The 22,893-nt window shown below is 44.0% G+C and overlaps 1 protein-coding gene across 4 annotated transcripts in view; it reads left to right on the top strand.

Annotated features, from left to right (window-relative positions):
* Positions 1-15,119, top strand: part of cblb (Cbl proto-oncogene B, E3 ubiquitin protein ligase) — a 172,061-nt gene extending 156,942 nt beyond the window's left edge. For 2 of the 4 annotated variants that reach the window (XM_084320302.1, XM_084320300.1), the window contains exons 13-19: positions 1,687-1,784; positions 5,369-5,509; positions 6,908-6,972; positions 8,040-8,144; positions 10,221-10,412; positions 10,857-10,973; positions 14,575-15,119. In XM_084320302.1, coding sequence (XP_084176428.1) covers positions 1,687-1,784; positions 5,369-5,509; positions 6,908-6,972; positions 8,040-8,144; positions 10,221-10,412; positions 10,857-10,973; positions 14,575-14,810 — 954 coding nt within the window. In that variant the 3' untranslated portion in view covers positions 14,811-15,119. The remainder of the gene's footprint in view (positions 1-1,686; positions 1,785-5,368; positions 5,510-6,907; positions 6,973-8,039; positions 8,145-10,220; positions 10,413-10,856; positions 10,974-14,574) is intronic. The other 2 variants (XM_084320301.1, XM_084320303.1) reach the window with 2 other exon arrangements.
* Positions 15,120-22,893: the final 7,774 nt, after the last annotated feature.

Raw genomic sequence — 22,893 nt, forward strand, 5'->3', positions numbered from 1 at the left:
AGAGAGAGAGAAGCGGCAGCACACAGACAGAGAAGCGGCAGCACACAGAGAGAGAGAAGCGGCAGCACAGAGAGAGAGAAGCGGCAGCACACAGAGAGAGAGAAGCGGCAGCACACAGAGAGAGAGAAGCGGCAGCACACAGAGAGAGAGAAGCGGCAGCACACAGAGAGAGAAGCGGCAGCACACAGAGAGAGAGAAGCGGCAGCACAGAGAGAGAGAAGCGGCAGCACAGAGAGAGAGAAGCGGCAGCACACAGACAGAGAAGCGGCAGCACACAGAGAGAGAAGCGGCAGCACACAGAGAGAGAAGCGGCAGCACACAGAGAGAGAGAAGCGGCAGCACACAGAGAGAGAAGCGGCAGCACACAGAGAGAGAAGCGGCAGCACAGAGAGAGAGAAGCGGCAGCACACAGAGAGAGAAGCGGCAGCACACAGAGAGAGAAGCGGCAGCACACAGAGAGAGAGAAGCGGCAGCACACAGAGAGAGAAGCGGCAGCACACAGAGAGAGAGAAGCGGCAGCACACAGAGAGAGAAGCGGCAGCACACAGAGAGAGAGAAGCGGCAGCACACAGAGAGAGAGAAGCGGCAGCACACAGAGAGAGAGAAGCGGCAGCACACAGAGAGAGAAGCGGCAGCACACAGAGAGAGAGATGCGGCAGCACACAGAGAGAGAAGCGGCAGCACACAGTGAGAGAAGCGGCAGCACACAGTGAGAGAGAAGCGGCAGCACACAGAGAGAGAGAAGCGGCAGCACACAGAGAGAGAAGCGGCAGCACACAGAGAGAGAAGCGGCAGCACACAGAGAGAGAAGCGGCAGCACACAGAGAGAGAAGCGGCAGCACACAGAGAGAGAAGCGGCAGCACACAGAGAGAGAGAAGCGGCAGCACACAGAGAGAGAAGCGGCAGCACACAGAGAGAGAGAAGCGGCAGCACACAGAGAGAGAAGCGGCAGCACAGAGAGAGAGAAGCGGCAGCACACAGAGAGAGAGAAGCGGCAGCACACAGAGAGAGAAGCGGCAGCACACAGAGAGAGAAGCGGCAGCACAGAGAGAGAGAGAAGCGGCAGCACACAGACAGAGAAGCGGCAGCTTCTGAGATGATAGTTGACCTTGCTGATGTTCGCTGTGTCCGGGCTAATCTGGCTGTAGCGTTACTGTCTGTGTCTCTGCCCTTTTTGAAAAGGGATTATTTTTGGCATGGGATTAATGCTAATCTCCATTACAGAAATATCTCCCTGCCACAGTCCACCACATGTCCCTCTCAGCTTCCACCTGGGGAACAGCATGTGGTACTCAGTCTCACAGGAGTTGATTTTAAACGGCTGGCAGCTGGGATAGCAATGAGTTTTAACTGCTAAAAGTGTTGTCATTATTGATAACTCTTTATGTTACTTGCACTATGTAAAGGTGCTGTGTGTGTGTGTGTACATATCTCTTGTTGTGGAATTAACACAACATTATGCATACTTTTGACAATAAATAAAATCAGAATTTGTTCTTACTTGCTTGCCTGGGTAAATAAAGGTTATAGAAATGTAAAAAAATTTATAATTTTTTTTAAACCGATACCGATATTTTCCGATATCACATTTTAATGCCCATATCGGCCGATAATATCGGACATCCCTAATAATAATACTTGTGCGTGTGTGTGTGTGTGTGTTGTGTGTGCGTGCTTGCGTGTAGCCAATGGCCTTCTCTAATGGCCTGCAGATCAGCGATGATTATGACATCCTTCCTTCACGGCACTCTCCACCTCAACCTGCTCTTGCCAATAGTCACAAGTAAGTGTAACACACACACACACACACACACACACACACACACACACACCAGACTGTGGTGATTTGAAGAGGCCTCATCACCCGTAATATAATCGTGTTTGTTTGTAAATCTCATGCAGCATTGTGACACCAAAACACAAACAATATTGTTGCATTTTACACAAGTTATTACCATACAAACAGAATGAGTATGACATTTGGATTTTCTGACATTCAGGTCAACACCAATCTATTGTACTAGCCTTAACCCTTTCACTACCACACTACCAAATGGTGAACCCTTTCACTGCGACAATGCAGAAGGTTAACCCTTTCACTGCCACATGACAAAGGGTTAACCCTTTCACAACCACACTACAGAAGGTTAACCCTTTCACTACCACACTACAGACGGTTAACCGTCTGTAGTGTGGTAGTGAAAGGTTAACCTTCTGTAGTGTGGTAGTGAAAGGGTTAAAACTGCAATATTATGCTGTAATCACATACACTATTTTCCCATCAGCCTATTGCCCTCATCAACACACAACAATCCATCCGGTCCTTAGCCTCCTCCTCGTGTTCTTAGACACATGGCTTCTCTCTACCAGGGACATACAGTAGCCGTAGGGGCTGGTCCTGGCTGGAAGCAGCTTTGAAACATAACAGTAGCCTTTTAGCTGCAGGAGAATTCGATTAGGTCTTTCTGTGTATCGAGCTACAGTGCAGGGAAGGAATCAAGCTGTCAAAGCAGAAGCCACGAGGGTAAGTTCTGGTTTTACAGGAACCTTCTATTGCCTCGTAAAGTAGTGTGAGCCGTAGTGGGTCAGTATGACTCTCGCACCCAGTCGTGCTCTCGTACACATGTGGAACTAAAGTCTTCCTGCTACTCTTACACGTAACCCTTTCACTGCCACATATACAGAAAGTTAACCCTTTCACTACCAGACTACAGACTCTAACCGTCTGTAGTGTGGTAGTGAAAGGGTTAACCTTCTGTAGTGTGGTCGTGAAAGGGTTAACCCTTTGTCTTGTCGCAGTGAAAGGGTTAACCATTTGGTTTTCTGGTAGTGAAAAGGTTAACCCTTTGTTGTGTGGCAGTGAAAGGGTTAACCCGTTGTATTGTCGCAGTGAAAGGGTTAACCCGTTGGTAGTGTGGTAGTGAAAGGGTTAAGAATTCCAGTATGTTATTCCCATTCTAGGAAAGTTCAATCAATATAATTTGTGAACATGAGCTACTCTCTCCCAAAGCCAGAATTGCATCAGGTATAGTAGTAGATAGAGGGGAGTATCATGCACCCCCCGGAAATATACTTCTAACCAGACTTTCTAGATTGGAAAAAAGGTGAAAAAAATTATAGGCTGTTAACAAGTTGTCAGAGTGTCCCATGTATCATTTATATGCAAATTAAGGATGCGATTATCAAAAAATCGCAAAAGACCAACCAACCTAACTCTCTTCCTGCTCTCTAACCAACAGGAAGAGAGGTAGGTTGGTTGGTTAGAGAGCAGGAAGAGAGTTAGGTTGGTTGGTTGGAGAGCAGGAAGAGAGGTAGGTTGGTTGGTTGGAGAGCATGCACACAAGAACATATACTGTACATACATGCACTCACAGCAAGAGGGTACATGCACCTCCACCACACACACATACACACACGCCTGTTACTGGTTCCATGCAAAAACTGACATCTACATTTGTGTGTAGTGTACTGTAGCTGAGGTAACTTCTTACCTTGTTTCAGGGGCGTAATTTGCGGGGGGGTCCCCGGAAAATGTCCCCCGCATGATTTCAGAATGCAGTATTTGTCCCCCCCATGTTTTTACCCCCAAACCGCTGCAACTGCGCGGCCTGGCGGCCAGCACTGTGACTCGCTAGTCGCTACTACACAGTGCCGGCACTGCAGATTTACCCTACTCTTGGAATTCATTGCCAGATCCTCAAAGTCATACATAGGGGCGCTGTCTCGATAATGCAGTGTTATTAAAGCAGCGTGTAGCCGACGCATGAACCAGTTGGAAGCGTCAACGCGGAACTGGAAATCCGTTGGTAAAGAAATAGCGGCCTGGAATCATTTTTGGGACGCTCTCAATTCTCATTCTAACGCAGGAGTCCTGGACCCCCGACAGGTAAGGTAAGCGATTTTAGATGTATCACTTTAAGTGTGCGGCTGTTGTCCGAATACTAGTGAATATTGAAAAATAAAGGCATGACATTTAGAGACGTCCCCGTCGTAGCGTTCTGGTGCAGGGATATGGGGGTCTCTCTGTGCGGGGGCGCAACAGCAACAGGTGGGGTAGGCTGGGCAGAGATGTATGCATCAAAACGATTACATTGTTTGTCTCGCATACATTCGATTTATAATGCGAGCACCTGCATTACAATCAAATGACTGATCTGTTATGTGTTATGGACCCGAGTCTCGAGAGGCACTTTATAATAGAAAAAAGACGGTGCAAACATGTATATGTCGCTTACAGTTTATTATGCCTATGCAGCTCGTTTATTTTGAGTTAAAAAGTAAAAAAAAATTCACTAGTATCATTATATTAAATTAGCGGGCGTGCAGCTGGACAAGCCCTGGCTCCACGATGACCACTTCTTACAAGAGGCGCCACCGCCTTGGAAAATGCGTATTGCACACCTGGTATTAGAAAAAAAATAATTGGAAGAGGGGGCGCCCCCCCCTACGACGTCACTGACCACGCCCCCTAATATGTCCCCCCCACCGCTAGGAACAAAGTTCCGCGCCTGCCTTGTTTGTTTGGTGGTTGAATTTACCCAGGGAAATAGAGTTGTCATTGGCAAATATGCTGAACAGAGGACGTATTTACCTTATTACATACATGTAGACCTACGTAAGAAATGGCATTGAAAGCAGCACTCTTGTATATAAGCATCTTTTTTTGTTCAGTCATCTACAGTATGATGTGTCTTTATTGGTAAAAATGCTTTATTCTTTGTAAAGGTGCCACTAATTTGCATACTAGCTCGCCACAAACAGGTGATCATTCTGGGAATAGTTTTATTGTGATTTTTGACCATCAAAATATGGGTCTAGACAACCTACTTGTTCAGTTATTTGCAATATTGGCTGAAATAGCGACATACATTTTTTGATGATGGCATCATTAATTTGCATATAAATGATACATGGGACACTCTGACAGATTTTTAACATAGCCTATCATTTTCTACACATTTCTCCCAATCTAGAAACACTGGTTAGGTTAACAATATATTTCCAGGGGGTGCATGATAGTATCCGCTTTCCTACTCAACTAATTGGTAAAAATGTGATTATTTTGTATTGACGTCACAGATTTGCATAGGCTACTTCCATAGAAACATGTGATCACTCTAGGGATAGTGTTATTGTGATCTTTGACCCTCGAAACATGGGTCTACTCTAGACACCTCATTTGTTCTGTTATATGCAATATTGGCTGAGATATATTAAACTGATTCTTTTGCGATTTTTTGATAATCGCATCCTTAATTTGCATATAAATGATACATGGGACACTGCAGTGTAAGAAGCCCTCAATTATTCTGTTGACCTACATTATAATGAATAAAGACTGACTCACGTGTGTGGACATCCTCTTAGGCCCCTTAATCCTTTCACCGGTGCCGGGGTGGAGAGGGTGAAAGGGTTGACCGAGCGGGCAGAAGAGGAGTACCAGATCCCCTCCTCCAGTCTCTGTCTGAGTCAAGCTCCCATCAGCATCTCTGCTGTCAACCCCAGCAGGTACTAACCACCACAAAGTGTACCTTCCATACCATTCATTGATTGATTGATTGAAAATGTTATTAACAGATTGCAGAATGGGTACAATACAGTACAGCTCAATACACACAATTGTTAAGGGGATGCAGACCAGAGAAAGACTTTCGTCTTGTTTACATCAGGGTCCCCCATTTTAAATTCATCATAACATACAGTATATGACATACATGACATACAGATAGACAGTACTGCTACATCTATACTTTTATGACATACCAGATTTACAAATACAGTACTGTTTGTGATACAAAAAGAGTCCAGAAAAAAAGAGTATATACATTTGACATAGAAACTGTACATTGGAGGAGGGTGGGGGGGACTGTACATTGGAGGTGGTTGGGTGGGGGGGGGGAGGTTGGGTAGGAGGGGTGGGGGGGGGACCGGTATATACATTTGACGAATGATTGATTGATTGATTTTTATTGTGGAGTAAAAGACAGCATCCAAGGGATAAAAACATGAGGAAGTGCAAGCACTTATTTCCATCATGGTCCCTCATGTACACTGTACATTGGAGGAGGTTGGGTAGGTGGAGGGGGGGGTTGGGTAGGTGGGGGGGGGGGGGGGGGGGGGGGGGAACTGTACATTGGATTATCGACGAAACCTTAATGGTCCCAAGAAGAGGATCTCGTGTATTATTGGGTTAAGACATTTACTGTACATTGGAGGGGGTTGGGTTAGGACATTTACAGGGGCCAGTTTCGAATTGCAGTCTCCCGTAGGTGCTCTTTGAGAGTGGTTTTGAAAGTGGGTAGTGATTCACATTCCTTTACAGCTGTGGGTAGGGCGTTCCACATTGATGTGGCATAATTGCGAAACATGTTTAGTCCCTTGTTCGAGCCGAATCTGGGTTTAACATGATTTGTGGAGCTCCCTCTGGTGTTGTGGTCGTGGAATTCACTGACCTTTGGGAAGTATTTTAACATGTACGTAACATGGGTACCTTAGTGGTGTAGTGTATCTTGTAGAGCAGGCCCATTGCAAGTTGCTGTACCGTGTACTGTCTACTCTAAGCCACCCTAGGTTGTCAAAGTGGGCAGGGGTGAGGTGGGTTCTAGGAGTCAGGTCAAGCAGTAGTCTGACCAGTTTGTTTTGAGATGTTTGTAATTTTGTTTTTAGCGCCTTTGAGGTGCTTTGGTACCATGAGGTGCAAGCATAGTCGTAGTACCCTTGAATGAGTGCTCCTGTTAGTCTTCAGGGTATTCTTGTTTACCAGAGAGGAGATCCGGTACAAGAATCTAGTTCATTGGTTGACTTTATTTTTTATTTTAATTTTTTAACACATGTGCTTATACCATATGGATGTATTATCTCATGATGAAAAGAACCGTGCAAAACAAATAAAACCATTTCTTTAAGGCATTTGGAGAACGGTTCTCCTGAGCCCCCTTCAGAGGAGAGAAAACCCAAGCCTCCTGAGCACGGTAAGTACTGAGCATGGTATAGAATAGAATAGAATAGAATAGAATAGAATAGAATAGAATAGAATAGAAATACTTTATTCATCCCGAGGGAAATTTGGCACAAAAAATCGCTCACAGTAAACATTTAGGTAGACAAAACAAAAGTCAAGAATAAAAATAAGCCTAAGAATAAAATACGGTCCGGGATATACATTTCCTATGTTACATTCTAATATAAAATATACAGAAATATACAGTAAGTGTAAAATTGTACTATGTCGGTTTAAAAGTAAAAGTCCAGGAAAATAGTACTTATAGTTACCCTGTGCTCAGTGATGCATTATAAAGTCTGATGGCTGTCGGAATGAAGGACTTCCCTACTTCTAAGCCAAACCAAGCCAGACCAAACCGTGGACAAAGCAGTGGACTGTTTAGGATTCGTCGTCATCTTCATTTGATCCATGAGTGTCTGAGTGAAAACGGCTGATGTGATGCTCATTTACCAAACGTGTCCCGACATAAAGACATTCTAACGTTCTTTAAACTACAGGCCCCATCGCGCTAAATGATTGTCCACATTTTTTTTAAAGCCTATCTGATATGTCACAAACTCATCATTCTCTTCAGTCCATCCAAAAAGCACCGACACCAGTGTTTTGTTTGTTGAGATATTAGAAGTAGGGAAGTAGCGTTTGTTAGCAGTGCTAGTGGAAGTCGACAGGGGCATGAAACGTGGAATTCTTTGATGCAAAGGACCTCTATGACCGGCAATGTCCCCAACTCACTCACTCATTCAGTCACTGATTCAGTCACTCACACTTAGCCGCTCTGCCCCACAATCATTAGCTTGACACCCTGTCAATCACTCTTCCACACATCGTCAACACATGGTACCCAGAGCCATCCCCAAGAACACTATGTCCTTGTTCAAAGACATTCTTCAGTCTCCATCCACTTTCACTTTCACTGCCAACAGAAGCGAGCTTCTTCTCCCCGAGGTATCTTTGGATGAACTCACAGGACTCCCTGTTTGCAACGAATCACATCGTCTTCTATGAGTCCCTTTAACATCTGCTTGTGTTCCTCAGGTGGGCATTTTGAGTCCGTCGGGGGACTAGTCTCTCACGTCGCCCTCTGCCCCTTCCACACCAACAGGACTCCCTCTGACTATGACATCCTGCTCCCCCCGCAAGGTAATAATAATACATCTATCTTATATAGGGCTTTTCCAGGTGCTCAAAGACGCTTTACATGGGTAGGAGAGACAAACTATGGCAAAACAAAAAACAGAACAAAAACAGAACAAAAATAATACATGACAAAATAAAAATAAAACGACAGAATTAGAGGTCAAAAGCAAGATTGAAAAGGTGAGTTTTGAGGGCTGATTTAAAAGATGTCAGGGTGTTTGCATCACGGATATGGCTGGGGAGGGCATTCCAGAGGGAGGGGGCAGCAGCAGCAAAGGCCCTGTCGCCCCATGTCCGGAGCTTGGTCGTGGGAGGTGTTAGGAGGTTGGCATCTGCAGACCAAGGTAGCCCTCCTATCCGCCCCACCATCGCCACTTCATCCTTAGCCTGTCTGTCTGTCTGTCTGTCTGTCTGTCTGTCTGTCTGTCTGTCTGTCTGTCTGTCTGTCTGTCTGTCTGTCTGTCTGTCTGTCTGTCTGTCTGTCTGTCTGTCTGTCTGTCTGTCTGTCTAAGCCTTCGCTGTATGTCCCTGACTGCTTCTCGTGCAGACAAGCGTTGTTATTCCCAAAATAGCTGTGTTTCCTGCTTTGGTGGTGGTTTATTTGTGAGCCCCAGGCATTCTTATAGCTGTGTTTTGAATAGTTGGACAATGTGGGGGGGGGGGAAACTCGCCTCAGTGTCTAGGGTGAGCTGAATAGTGAAGACGTGATGTGATGTCAAGTGTTGTCGATGTGAAGTCTCTTATGACATCACAACAGAACTCTTTTTTTGTGAGTGTGTGTGTGACTGAGCAGTTCAATGCCATAAAATGGTCACACAGTGAGATGGTATTGCATGGGTGATGACTCAGCCAGAATCACCGTGGTCAGTGTTGTTTTACTCAGCAAAGTACAAGACAGACATGCCGCTGGACAGGTTTCATTTCCCACTTCTGTGCTCCAGCGATGTCTCATGACCAATGACCATGAACATAACAGCATGTTGTCCCAATGGGGGACTGTATTCATTATTATAATATCATCAGTCCTCCTAACCTACACCCACACTGCACAGTGTTTTAACACGTCATCAAGTGCTGTTAGCTTAGTGTTAGCGCTAACATTGGCTTCCAAAGATTAGAGCTACTGTCGGCTACCAAACGTAGCTCTTGATCTTTGATGGACGGTCGGTAACTAGCATTAGCTGTAACATTTCGTAGCTGGCATAGTAATGAATGAATGAATGACTTTTATTTATATAGCACCCTTCACAGCACGAATGCACAGGGTGCTTTACACTACAGCTTAGTATATAAAAACTAAAATAAATAAATGACAACAACAACAGACAGCAGTTAAAAAACAGTGAAACCAGATAAAAAGTAGAATAAAATAATTTTGATCAAATCATCAGTCACTAATTAAAAACAAAACTATAGGAACAGTGAGGACAAGAAAGAGTGCCTATGTATGACCAAAGGCCTGTCTAAACAAATGTGTTTTTAGTTGTTTTTTAAAAGAGTTTTCAGAGGGGGCAGTTTGCAGGTCCAGGGGGAGAGCGTTCCAGAGCCTTGGTGCCGTCACCTCGAAGGCTCGATCACCCCTTGTTTTTAGCCTGGACCTGGGGACCACCAGGAGGTGCTGATCGGCACATCTGAGTGAGCGGGTGTTGGTGTAGGGATGGATGAGTTCAGTGATGTAGATAGGGGCCTGACCGTGGAGTGCTCTGAAAGTGAAAGTGAGGACTTTGAAGTGAATTCTACAGTGTACAGTTGCCAGTGCAGGGATACCAGAATGGGAGTGATGTGACATGATTTTTTTGACCTTGTGAGTAGCCTGGCTGCAACATTTTGGACCATTTGTAGTTTGTCTGTGGATGATTTGGTGAGACAGTTGAAAAGTGAGTTGCAGTAGTCAAGCCTAGAGGAAAATAAAAGCATGCACGGACAGTTCTAGTTCAGAGTGAGATATGATGGTGCGTAGTAGTAACCTACTGTAACCTAATGTTAATGTGTGCTAACAGCGCAAGAGGATGTTAGACACTTTGCATTTTGTGGCATATATACAGCGATAACACCAGTGTTGTGTTTTGTGTGTTTTAGCCGTAGAGTCTTTCAGCAGCCATGCTCCGTGCCAGGGCCCTCCTCCTCCTCCTCCTCCAGTGCGACACAGCTTCATAGACCTCTCCTCCTCCTCCTCCTCCTCCTCCTCCTCCTCCTCTTCCTCCTCTTCCGCTGCCGTCTCCCGACCCCACAGGCCCTTCTCTGGACACGAGCACTTGTTGTTAACCCCTGGTGAGCTGCCATACTCAGTCCTCCATGACGTGACTGGTGTTCCCACATTAGGCACGATGATGATCCTCTTGACTTTCATCATGATTGACAGGCCGCTAGTGAGCTGCAGACACTATCTCAACTCTCCTTGAGTCAGGGCTTCTACAGTTGAAAATAGCAGAGGAAATAACATTTGCAGTTCACTAGAGGTCTGCTCTGCTCTCGCCGCGCCCTCCAGACACGTTTAATATCCGATTAGCACATGTACTCCTCACAACAGAACGGTGGGATTGAGGTTGAAAATTGGCAAAAGTGAATATGAAATTATAATCTTTTACATTTTATATAATAATTGTATTTTAATATTCTATGATGTTAAAACATGGACCATGTCATAATGTATTATGTGTTGTTCTACTGTGCAGGGTTAGGTGGTTGAGTTGTTGTGTTGTGTGTCCCTCCTAGACACTGTGTTTGACATGCTGAACAGCGCCACTCCTCTGCCCCCGGTCAGGAGGCCAGCAGGAGACCACGGCCTCTCCAGAAGCTGCCTGGAGTACGACCAGCTGCCGCCCACCCAAGGTAGAGCAGCCCCATCCTTCCCCAGCAGACTGTAGACCACAAAACAGAAGACTGGCATAGCATTAGACTTAAAGAGATTAGATTAGATTGTACTTTATTATCATTATATTTGCATACAAGATTTGGGACTCAAACTTAAGGTGCGGTAATAAGTAATAAAAGAGAAACATAAGATACTATGTGTAATAATGTAAAGGTCCAGTCCGAATGCTCGTTTGTGATGTTTATTTCAAGCTGTCAAATGCAATACAGGTCCAATGCAACACACAGCTGTTACTCATTATACTACCTAAATAGGAGCCTTATAGGACACTGCAGGTGAAGGTCTGACTGAATGAAAAGTAACCCACATTATAACACTATACAAGAAACATAAAATACTATACAAGAAACATAAAATAGTATACAGAAACATAAAATACTATACAATAAAACTGTTACAATACAATTAACAAAATAACAACAATATACAAGATAACAGTATACAAAATAACAATCACAGTGTCAGACGGTAGTGGGTGGGTATTGCACTGTGTATATTGCACTTGAGGGGTAGGATGTTGCACAGTGGGAGGAGGTGGAAGGGTGAATTATTGGTGCATGTTAGAGTTCAAGGTGGTGATGGCTCTGGGGTAGAAACTGTCTCTGAGCCGGTTTGTTCTCGCTCTGATGCACCTGTAACGCCGGCCCGATGGCAACAGGTCGAACAGCTGGAAGCCAGGGTGTGAGCTGTCCTTAACCCTTTATCTGCCAGGGATTATTCTGATCTTATACCCCTCTCTGCCACCACTGTAAGTCTATGGAGATGTTCCCCTTCTTTGCAGGGCTATAACTTTTTAAATTGTATTGCTAAATTGACATTACTATGGCCCATTCAACATCAAGTATCTATCGTTTAGGATGTAGCAACGTTCTACTTTTTCATTCACACATTCATACTAAAATACGGTCTAAAGTATAAATATGTTTTTATCGTTTTCTGCAGCATTCTGCAGAACCCGAGTTATAGCTATAAATACATATATTACATCATCAAATGTAGTTTGATACCGATTGATATTAAAACGTTCAATTGTACAAGGTCCTAAACGTCCTGCCTCATCATCTGCTGGTGACCGGAGGGGGGGGTGGGGGGTTTATAAGTCCGTGGCCGACGTTAAATCATTCATGTAGTATGGGCGATACATAGATCACAGCAGTTTATATGGATCATAATATTCAAACACGCTGAAACTTACCGCAACTTCCTCTGACCGTTGGGTGGTCAGCGTGGAGCAGAAAGTTCACGATTATGGGATGTTGATATATGCGATCCATTTCCAGGTTGTATAATAGTATATACGTCCAAATCATGTTGTTTATCGAGTTATTGGCAACGGATCACTGTCCAGTGTGTCGAGCTAGAGTCCCGCTAACGATAGCGAGTGCCCGGACCGAATATGGATGAGCACCACTTCCGGCGCGTCACTTCCTGTTTGGGCGATCCGCCACCAGATGGCGCTCTTGAACCGTTGGAGAGTTGAGAGGAGATCAACAGGAGATCTCAAGTCTCCGTGGGTGAAATATGATTGCCATCACAGATTTTTGAAATATTGATCCTTACGGCGTCATTGGCAGATTACGCAGATTACGCATGGCGGAGAATGACGTGGTAACACGTCATTGGCGAATAAAGGGTTAATAATGTTTTTTGTTCTGTTGAGGCAGCGGGAGTTGTGCAAGTCGTCCTTCAGTGAGGGGAGGGGGCAGAGAGTTTAAGTGAAATAATTGTTGCGTAGCTCAGTGGGGAGAGCATGGCAGTATCACTGCCCGAACTAAAGAACGTAGACATTCATTGTACTGATAAGGCACTGTGGCTTATGTTATGTAAGAAAACCAACACTGATTTATTTTGCACATCATCTCACCAAAAACAGTAAACAGTTTTGCACCAGTGATTGAATCCTTGTGTTGTGTTAATTACAGCTCAATGGAATTACTAATTGGAAGTCCCTATATGTGTTGTTTTTTCATCTATACCATTTCATTGAGCTGTAATGAGCACAACACAAGGATTCAATGTCCCCGATGACATCACTGGTGGCCATATTAAAACTCACTGCTTAGAGTTTTTGAATGTGTGTGATATTGTGTGCAAAATAAATCAGCATTGTTTTTTGGTGGAGTGCCCCTTTAAGATTAAGAATTAACATACTGTATGGTCATACAATCTAGGATGGTCCAATCAGTGTTGGTGGGGCGGAGTCTCCCAAAGATAGACATCAGAGAACAAAACTAATGTGTGGATGTCATACCATTGTACATCCTTCAACTGCCTTATTGACTATTGCCTCCTGCAATGTTTGTCTACTAAACTTTAAATGGACTTTATATTATAGTTCAGTTGTCAGTAGTTTTCACTTCTTGCTATTCATTTTCTATGGAGCTTGTGTATCTGTGTGACATCAGAAATACAACAGGGGGAGACAGACTCCTCTCTCTGGTTTCTGGCTCCAGTATGTTGTGGTGGAAGTAGTGAATCAGTCAGTAGTCAAGGAAACATGTTGTATGGCTGATAATATAGTCAGGTCTCTGCCTCTCTTGCTCATAACTCATGTACTGTTGGACTGTAGTAATTCCATGTACGAATAAATAAATGATGATGATGAATGATGATAACCCTTTCACTACCACACTACAGAAGGTTAACCCCTTCACTACCACACTACAGACAGTCTGTAGTGTGGTAGTGAAAGGGTTAACCTTCTGTAGTGTGGTAGTAAACGAGTTGCGTCTATGCTTTTACCAACGCGTTCGTGTTTCCGGGTTCCCGTTTTGCGCACTGATTGGCCACTGACCTACGCTAGTACGCCCCCCTCGCTATGAGCGTAGCAGGACGCTGAAATGCAAATGCATATCACAGTCCTGCCTCCAGGAACAGCTGTTTCCGCGTGACTTTATGTGCGGGCTCGCTCTGAGGGAAGGAGGCCGTTCATATTCATTTCTACATTTTATACATAATATCCCAGCGTTTCAACCAGCTTGTGTGCACCTCGAGGCGGGCAGCGTCAGCGCGAGGCAGCCCCCCCCCCCCCCCCTGCATCTCTCTCCCAGACCCGTCAATAGGTCACCCTAACCTGCTACATTTCTACCCAATGTCAGGGTATTTTATAACGTTAGCGTTTTGCCATTTCCTGACCAATATGCGTAAATATTTTTCTTCTAATGAGCACATAATGTGAGTATAATGTGCAGCTGGTTGAAACGCTGGGATATTATGTATAAAATGTAGAAATGAATATGAACGGCCTCCTTCCCTCAGAGCGAGCCCACACATAAATTCACGTGGAAACAGCTGTTCCTGGAGGCAGTACTGTGATATGCATTTGCATTTTAGCGTCCTGCTATGCTCATAGCGAGGGGGGTGTACTAGCGTAGGTCAGTGGCCAATCAGAGCGCAAAACGGGAACCCGGGTTAACCCTTTGACGTGTGGCAGTGAAAGGGTTAACCTTCTGTATTGTCGCAGTGAAAGGGTTAACCGTTTGGTAGTGTGGTAGTGAAAGGGATGACTCACCTCACCTGACGGCATTTACCCCCCCGACTCCTCTCCTTCTCTTCCAGTAGCCATGGACTGTCTGCAGGCTCCAGCCAGGCCGCCCAAGCCACTGCCACGGAAGATCCCGCCGGACATCCTCCACCACACCACGAGTGTGGACGCCAAGATCGCCAAGCTGATGGGCGAGGGCTACTCCTTCGAGGACGTCAAGCGGGCGCTGATGATCGCCCAGAACAAAGTGGAAGTGGCCCGGAACATTCTGAGAGAGTTTGTGTTGGTGGCCCCACGACTCGGCTTGTAGCACGGCGACGGCCAGGGAGCCGCTGCTGCCTCGGGAACCAAGCCACTAAAAAGGGTTCCTTCAGTCTGCTAAGCCTTTACCGTTGGAACAATAACCATTGGGGGAAACGAGCAAACGTTTCGAAGGGAGACTTGCCTTTCATCACAGATCAGAAGGAGACAATGCACAACAAAGTGGCTAAAACTAAACCGGATTTTGGCAGAACAGAGAGAGAGAAACCGTGAGAATTGACGTTCTGTGAATAATAACCATGTTGGAATCTGTGAGAGAAAAAAAACATAATAAATCCTGGCTTGTTGTTTACAGTGAGCTTTGCCGGTGCTGGCTTCTGGTTTTCAAATGCTCCTGTTGCCATTGTGTTGTGGGATGTCATCCTGAAACCCTGCTACTGCTGCTACTGTTCCTTTCAGATCCTGCCACCCACACAACAGACTTCTGTTCAAAGAGCCTTTTGACAGACACAAGACAATAGTCGCAAAAATCTGAATAATGCTCAATGGCATTGCCCGGTACCCATACAGTGTATTTTAATTTACCGCCATAGGAGGGAGCCAAACCACCATTTTGTCAATGTCAGCCCTCTTGCTTTTCCACACTAACCTCTCTCCTCTTCCGCGCTATCCTTCTATTTCATGTTTCCACTATGTTTCCTGTACCTCACCTCACAACTCCCTACACACACACTGATTGATCATCCGATGCCCAAGATTGTTAGCCACCAGTTTTTTGATTGGCGAGTTGGTTGAGTTGTAGTTTTTGTAACGAGCAGGGACCAGGGACCAACGAGAAGCAGCCTGTGTGTCATGAGGTGCATACTGAGTCAGTGGCCTCCCTCCCACCAAGACACAATGAGCACCATGAGATCAACTCACACACGCCTGTTGTTTCCAGCTGGTCCTCTCCTTTGTTCCCCATGAGACCACAAGCCTGGTCTGATTGGTTGATTCTTTGTGTATTTGTTCTTTCTTAAGTCTGGAGGAGATCAACGAGTCTATTGAATGTATCTGTTCTACGTGAGCGTCCTGTGCTGCGCGGCTCTTCTCCAGTCGCACTCAGATTCTGCTCTCAAACGATAAAGATGGAGAAATTGAGGTCTTTATCAAAGGCAACAAAGGGGGTGTGTGTGTGTGTGTGTGTGTGTGTGTGTGTGTGTGTGTGTGTGTGTGTGTGTGTGTGTGTGTGTGTGTGAGAGTGTGAGAGAGAGAGAGAGAGAGAGAGAGGTGTCTACAGTATGTCTTGGGGATCAAGCATTCAAATAATGGGACTGAAAATGACTGTTAGCTATGTCCATCATTCAGTGTGTTTACGTGCAACATACATGTTAGTAGTTATTTTTGTGATATTTTTCAAGTATCTGTTTTTTGAGCTGATGCCATATCCTCCTGTGTACAGCTGAGATTATAGCTCGTATCCTGACGAGGAGAAACTCGAATAAGAGCTGGAATATTATGCTCAAGTCCAGCAGGATACATGTTAACACCTCATTCCACTAACCATTGATTCCATTCCCAGAATAGTACAATAGAATATTTAGTTTGCTGGTGTAGGTATACAGGGTTAGGGTTGTTTTCGTGATGGGGATATTAACCCTTTCACTACCACACTACAGAAGGTTAACCTTTCACTACCACACTACAGACGATTAACCGTATGTATTGTGGTAGTGAAAGGGTTAACCTTCTGTAGTGTGGTAGTAAAAGGGTTAACCCTTTGTCGTGTGGCAGTGAAAGGGTTAACCTGTATTGTTGCAGTGAAAGGGTTAAGGTGCATATAAACTTATCCCAAGATATGAGCTTGACGTGGCTGACATGAATCTTCACAGAGCGCTGAACCCGTCACTGACCACGCGGCCGCAGTGTGGTCGCTTTTTTTTTTTGCAGGGAAGTTGCAGAAATTTCCCCACAATGTGACTTCGGGGCTGAGAGTCACTTGACAGCTCTGCGGTAATTCACACAACAAAGGAGGAGTTGTTCTGCTCACGACACGGAAGCTGACAATATTGACCTGTCTTGCTTTTAGCTGGATGTCAGTCCCATTCAAGAACCCCCTACAGTAAACTACAGAGTATGTGTTATAGTTGACTCCTTAACCGCTGATCTGGGATCGGTTGTTTTTCCCTGCTGACTACAAGTTGCTTCTCTAGGCCTCAAGGTGTCATATTACAGTGTTGTTCTTTTTTTTATATAATTTGGAGGAAAGGGTAAATATTTTTGGTACCCTATACCTCACCTGTGCCAAGGATATAGTCTTATGTCGTTCATTGTCACTTGTCGTGCACTGGGGGATCAAAGGCGGTGTGTCAGGCAAGGGAATGAAGTCATGAGGCAAGGCACCGAGGGGAACTACTTCCAGGGAGCAGATATAACCTGATGAAAGTGCTCTTAAAATCCTACACTTTTGGATCTAAGAAGGGATATGACGTGAGAATCTACTAATCTGGTCAATGTGTACTAAATAACATGTGGGAAGATCATACTACTCTTCAGGTGTTATAATAACCCAAATACTGGGCTCTAGTGATGTGATGTTTTGTGGTGGCGGTGATGTCCTGCCTTTTTGTCCCAGAAATAGAGAAGCAAGTGTTATTCTAAAATATGCCCAACCCCATCCCACACCAATACCACCACCCATACTCTGCATTCCCTTTTTGTATTATTATTATTATTATATAGAGACACACGAGACGCCAAAGCACCGTTCTCATAAAGTCATTTCTCCGAGCCAGTCAACAAGAGATTCTGCTCCAGTCACGTGTAGACGCGCTCGTGGAGTGAGGAGAAAATAGACTAGACGCCGAAACTTGAAAATGGCAAGCCGGCCACAGAGCTCCACGCTGCAGCACAGCCGGTCTGAACGGTACAATTTGTTAAAGGAATATGCCAAGATTATGGGAAATGTGCTTACCATCTTCTCCAGAGTCAGACAAGAAGATAGATATCAATTTCCACTCTTTGCGTTCTGTAGAAAACTATCCAGCTGCAAGCTAGACTAGCTTAGCACAAATTTATGGAAGCAGATATGGACCACTAGCCTAGCTTAAAACTCCAGGAGAGGAGTTTTTGACCAATGGCTAGGCTAGTGGTCCATATCCGCTTCCATTAATTTGTGCGAAGCTAGGCTAGCTTGCAGCCGGATAGCTTTCTACAGAACGCAAAGAGTGGAAATTGGTATCCATCTTCTTGTCTGACTCTGCATTTCCCATAATGTTGACGTAATCCTTTAAAGGGGAACTATCTTATAAATGGCCTTTTCCGGTGGTTTGCATTGTTTTCTAGCAATGTGGGGTTGTACCAACACTGACTAGATGTGAAATTCTCATTCAGTCCCATTCCTCCAGTTCAGCTGAGACAAAAACCTCCCCCACTAAACCAAGCCATTCTGAATTTACGTTGATCTGTGACGTGTAGGAATTCTGATCTGCCACCGCCCGCCCACAATCAACTGTGATACGTTTATATGAGCAGCGAGTGGAAATAATGCGGAAGCGGTTTCGACAGCAGAGACCTTCAGCTGTTCACACACACCGTGAATCACACACAGAGAACTAGATAAACGGGTGGGATGGAATGGGACTGGGGGGAGCTCTCGCTCTCTCTCTTGCTCGCTCTCTGTCATATCAGCACTCGCTGTATCACTGTCAACGTGTTGCAAAATATCATAGCGCACGCTCCCACTTGCGCGCCCGTATTCCGATCCGTGCAATAATATTCACGGGGGTATATATTGTCATTTGAAACAAGTTACCAATGCATTGTCCCGTGGGATTATGCCCCTTTACGCCGAAATTAATTAGTCCCACAGAACCATGCGTCAGCACACACACAGACACATGAAAACCCACAGAGACACGCACACACAAATTGTCGCCTCACGTATATGAGAGCCTCTTCTCTCTATCTGTCTCTCTCTCTCTCCCTCTATCTGTCTCTATCTCTCTCTCTCTCCCCCCAAAGGTATCTGCCAGTGCAGGTGGGTGACTGTCACTCAAAGTGCATTGCGAGTATGGGCGGAGCCCAGCCAAAAACAGCTTGGACTTTGCAAGGGCAGAAAGTGGTGCACCAAAGTACTTGATTAAAAATACATAACAATGAATTCTATTGAAAAAAAAACCTTACAGATGTGTTTCATAGACTCACAGGAATTGTGTAAAATTGCCCAAATAGTGAAAAAATTGCATATATGAGCCCTTTAACATGAGCGGCGAAAGAAAATTGGCTGCTCTTCCCGGCACTTTGGCGTCCTGTGTGGCCCTGGCGTTAAATGCCCCCACCCCCCAAAGCAGCTCTTTGAAGGGAAATACCACTCCGTTGTGTTATTTTTATGGTTTAGGGTTAGCAGCTCCCAGTGGATATTTGTGAACATCAATGATTTTTCCCAGGACAACAATGAAACCTGAGAGCCAACACACTAAAAGGGACAACATACATCATCCAATGTACAGCCAAGAAGAGGGAGAAGGACGTTGTGGACTCATACCAAGTTTGACTGATTAAACAAAAAAAGTAAATTCAAATGAGCTTCATCATGAGCTATTATTATAGTAAAGCAAATGTACCATGATCACCAGGAAATAATCCTGGATGCTATTGCTATCACAGTTACTCTCCCACATTTTTGCTTCCAGTTGTGATCAGAGAATCATAAAAGAGGGCGGGTTTGAGATATGTCAATTCATTCATTGGCGCCAATACATCTGCGTGGTGAGAGTCGGCAGGATACCCTGCTGTCTTGTTTCTAGGGGACCAGACCATCCTAAAGCATACGTATAACATATTTTTCATTCCTCTTTTATCTCAAAGCTTCATTTTGCACTGTCTGTGTCCTATATCAAACTTGAAAGTCTCCGAGCTCAGAATTGTCTGTTATTCCATGGGGCCCCCTACGAAGGGGGTAAGTGGCCTTAGGTTGCAAGGGGGCACTCTTTGTCTTTATACTTCCATTTTGTTATTAATGTGGTTCGGTCACAAATACTGTGTCAATCAGTGTTGGGCTCAATTCAATTTCTATTCAATCAATTCCAAATTATAAGCAGAAATTGCAGTTTATTTGCTAATGAAAGAGCGTTTTATTATCTATTAATAGTTTGGTTGGATAGGACAACCTATACTCAAGCTAAAACATTTTTTTTTTATCTTAGTTGTTTAGGGAAATCCACCTCCATAAGTGATCAAACTGAAAGTGGATTGAGCCCAACCCATTGTCGTTAAATATGTAAAGCATAGAGTAATGTGCAATTAATTTATACATTAGTAATGCCTTTTTTCTTGAAATGTTATTTTCATGGTTGAGTAAATAAAATAAAGTCATGCGCTCTTTTAGTGTATTATGAATGTGTGAGTGTGTTTTGAAGGATTTCACTGGTTCTCATTATGGTCATAACACCTTTTAATTAAGGCAAAGTGGGTATTAGACTGATGACACACATTATGGTCAAAAACACCTTTTAATTAAGGCAAAGTGGGTATTAGACTGATGACACACTGAGACATTACCCTCCAGTCTCTGTAGAAGAAGGGCATGTGAGAGATATCGGAACCATAACAATAGATAAGACAGAGCCAGCCACAGAGCTCAGGGTCGGCATTCCGAGCAGAGTGCTAGTAATGATTTATGGATCAAAAGCCGTTGGTAGGGTGACGAGATAGCCAAAACAAAGCGAGACAGAGTTGGATTCAAGAGAAACATCGCGAGAGAGAGAGATAGACAGCCATTGCTACTTAAGCTGTGGGTTCTTCCGGGTGCCAGAAGAGTTTTGGAAAGCGAGCAAGACAGACTGACATTGAGCAGAGAGCTCCAGACACTTCTGGGGCTGGAGGGGGAAGCCACGAGGAGATAGGCCGCTAGCGGGAAGCTAAGAGAGATAGCACAGAGAGAGAGAGATGGAACTTTTGTTTCTTATACAGTACCTCTAAAGACTTTCAATTTGTTTCATTCTGTACGAGAACCTTGGTTTATACAAAATAAACATCCTCCTTTCTGATATGAGACGACGACTCCAGTACATTCTTGTCCGGATACATTAACGGGGACAGTGGGTCTCATTCTCCAATGGACTTACGACAAGAAATTTGCTCTCAGGTCCATTTGAGACATCTTAGGGCCGGTTGTGGGATTCCCCAACCGTCCCTAAGATTGGATTCGCCCATGACAGAGCAGGATTTAGTGCTGAGGAGCACACTTAACTTGAAAGACTGGTGTGCTCCGTGTTCTTAATGGCTTTATTTGGGAGGAATCATAGTGATTCCTTCATGTCAACCCTACAGGCCTCCTTGGAATGAATTCATTAATCATAATTAAAATAAATATGACAATATTTGTACGATAAGAAATTACGCGTTTGATGTCGGAAAAATAAAAAATATGGATTCATCACAGGGCAGCTGGATTAACCATATCTGAACCAGCTATTTTGGACGAATGTATAATTACTTAATTACTCAGATATTCAAACACAATTATGCAATTATTGTGAAATGATTGAAAATAATTATTATTTAATGCCTTCTGTGGCATTTGTATTTCTTATTTGTTACATATCTGTTGTATTGATTAATTATACATTTGAAAGAATGCAGGTTATAGCCAACATGCAATACTGTATATCCCATTGATTGGTACAATGGGACAGACATTTGTTTTATATAGCTATAACCTGCATTATTTCAAATATATCATTAATCAATAACACAGATATTGAATCTGTGTGTGAATGGGTAAAATGTAAGGAACAAATTGTAAAGAGCTTTGGATAAAAGCGCTATAATGCACCATTTACCAGTCTACACTGGCAAATTAACACAGCATAGGAGGCGCTAAAGTCAGATAGTAATAAACCACATATTTGATGAAGCATGGATGATGGTTTGGAGCTGAGCCCATAGTTCTGACTGGGTATGGTATGTATAGGTGATGCTGTGTTGTGTTTTAAACCTATATTTCACTCCTTAAAAAGGTATTAAATATGTTGATAGGTCTTAAAATGTATTGCATTAGGAAGTTACTTCTATGTGGCGATAACCTCTATCGCATTGAAATGTGTTTGAACAGAAAGTAGACTAGAATACAGTAGAAAATAGAATAGAGTACAGTGTAGAGTAGACTAGACTAGAATACAGTAGAAACTAGAATAAGAAAATCAGCATCACCTTTAAATCATACACAGGGTTTTAATGGGTGTCATATATAATTAATTTATGCAGCAACATCTCCCTAAAATTCAAAAGGGTGAATATGGAAAGCATTCTGTGTACATTTATTTATTACCTATATTTACATTGTATTTTATTTAATTAAAAGACCTTTAAATAATGTCATGTTTTTAGACATAATATTATGTCTATACTGTATTATTCAAATGGGAGCTAAATATATTATACTTTATTAGTGTGGTTGACACTATTGTATTCACTGTATTCTCAGATTTTTGTCCGGCTACTCCTCCCAGAGCTTTCGGACCACACACACACACGTGTAAGGTATCAAAGTGACGCCTTGCTCCAGTTGCTCTTACTTTTTTATACGTATCAACGCAGGGTTCTGGAAAAAAATCTTCTTTAAATAGGAATTAATGGCGGAATGTTCATAAATGTTCAAAACTAGAGTGTAGCAGCTGCTGCATTCTTTACTTTTGGCTTCAACTCTTGTAAATTGCGACTGTGGTGTATACAGTCATGTTGGCTCCACCATATTTCTTATGCTATTACTTCACCACACCTGTAAAACCTCCCCTGTCCAGCTCCTATAGGGGAAACCAGGACAACCTCCCCTGTCCAGCTCCTATAGAGGAAACCAGGACAACCTCCCCTGTCCATCTCCTATAGAGGAAACCAGGACAACTTCCCCTGTCCAGCTCCTATAGAGGAAACCAGGACAACTTCCCCTGTCCAGCTCCTATAGGGGAAACCAGGACAACCTCCCATGTCTATCTCCTATAGAGGAAACCAGGACAACTTCCCCTGTCCAGCTCCTATAGAGGAAACCAGGACAACTTCCCCTGTCCAGCTCCTATAGGGGAAACCAGGACAACCTCCCATGTCTATCTCCTATAGAGGAAACCAGGACAACTTCCCCTGTCCAGCTCCTA

Source organism: Notolepis coatsorum (genome assembly GCF_963971535.1).
Source record: "Notolepis coatsorum genome assembly, chromosome: 8".
Lineage (NCBI taxonomy): Eukaryota > Metazoa > Chordata > Actinopteri > Aulopiformes > Paralepididae > Notolepis > Notolepis coatsorum.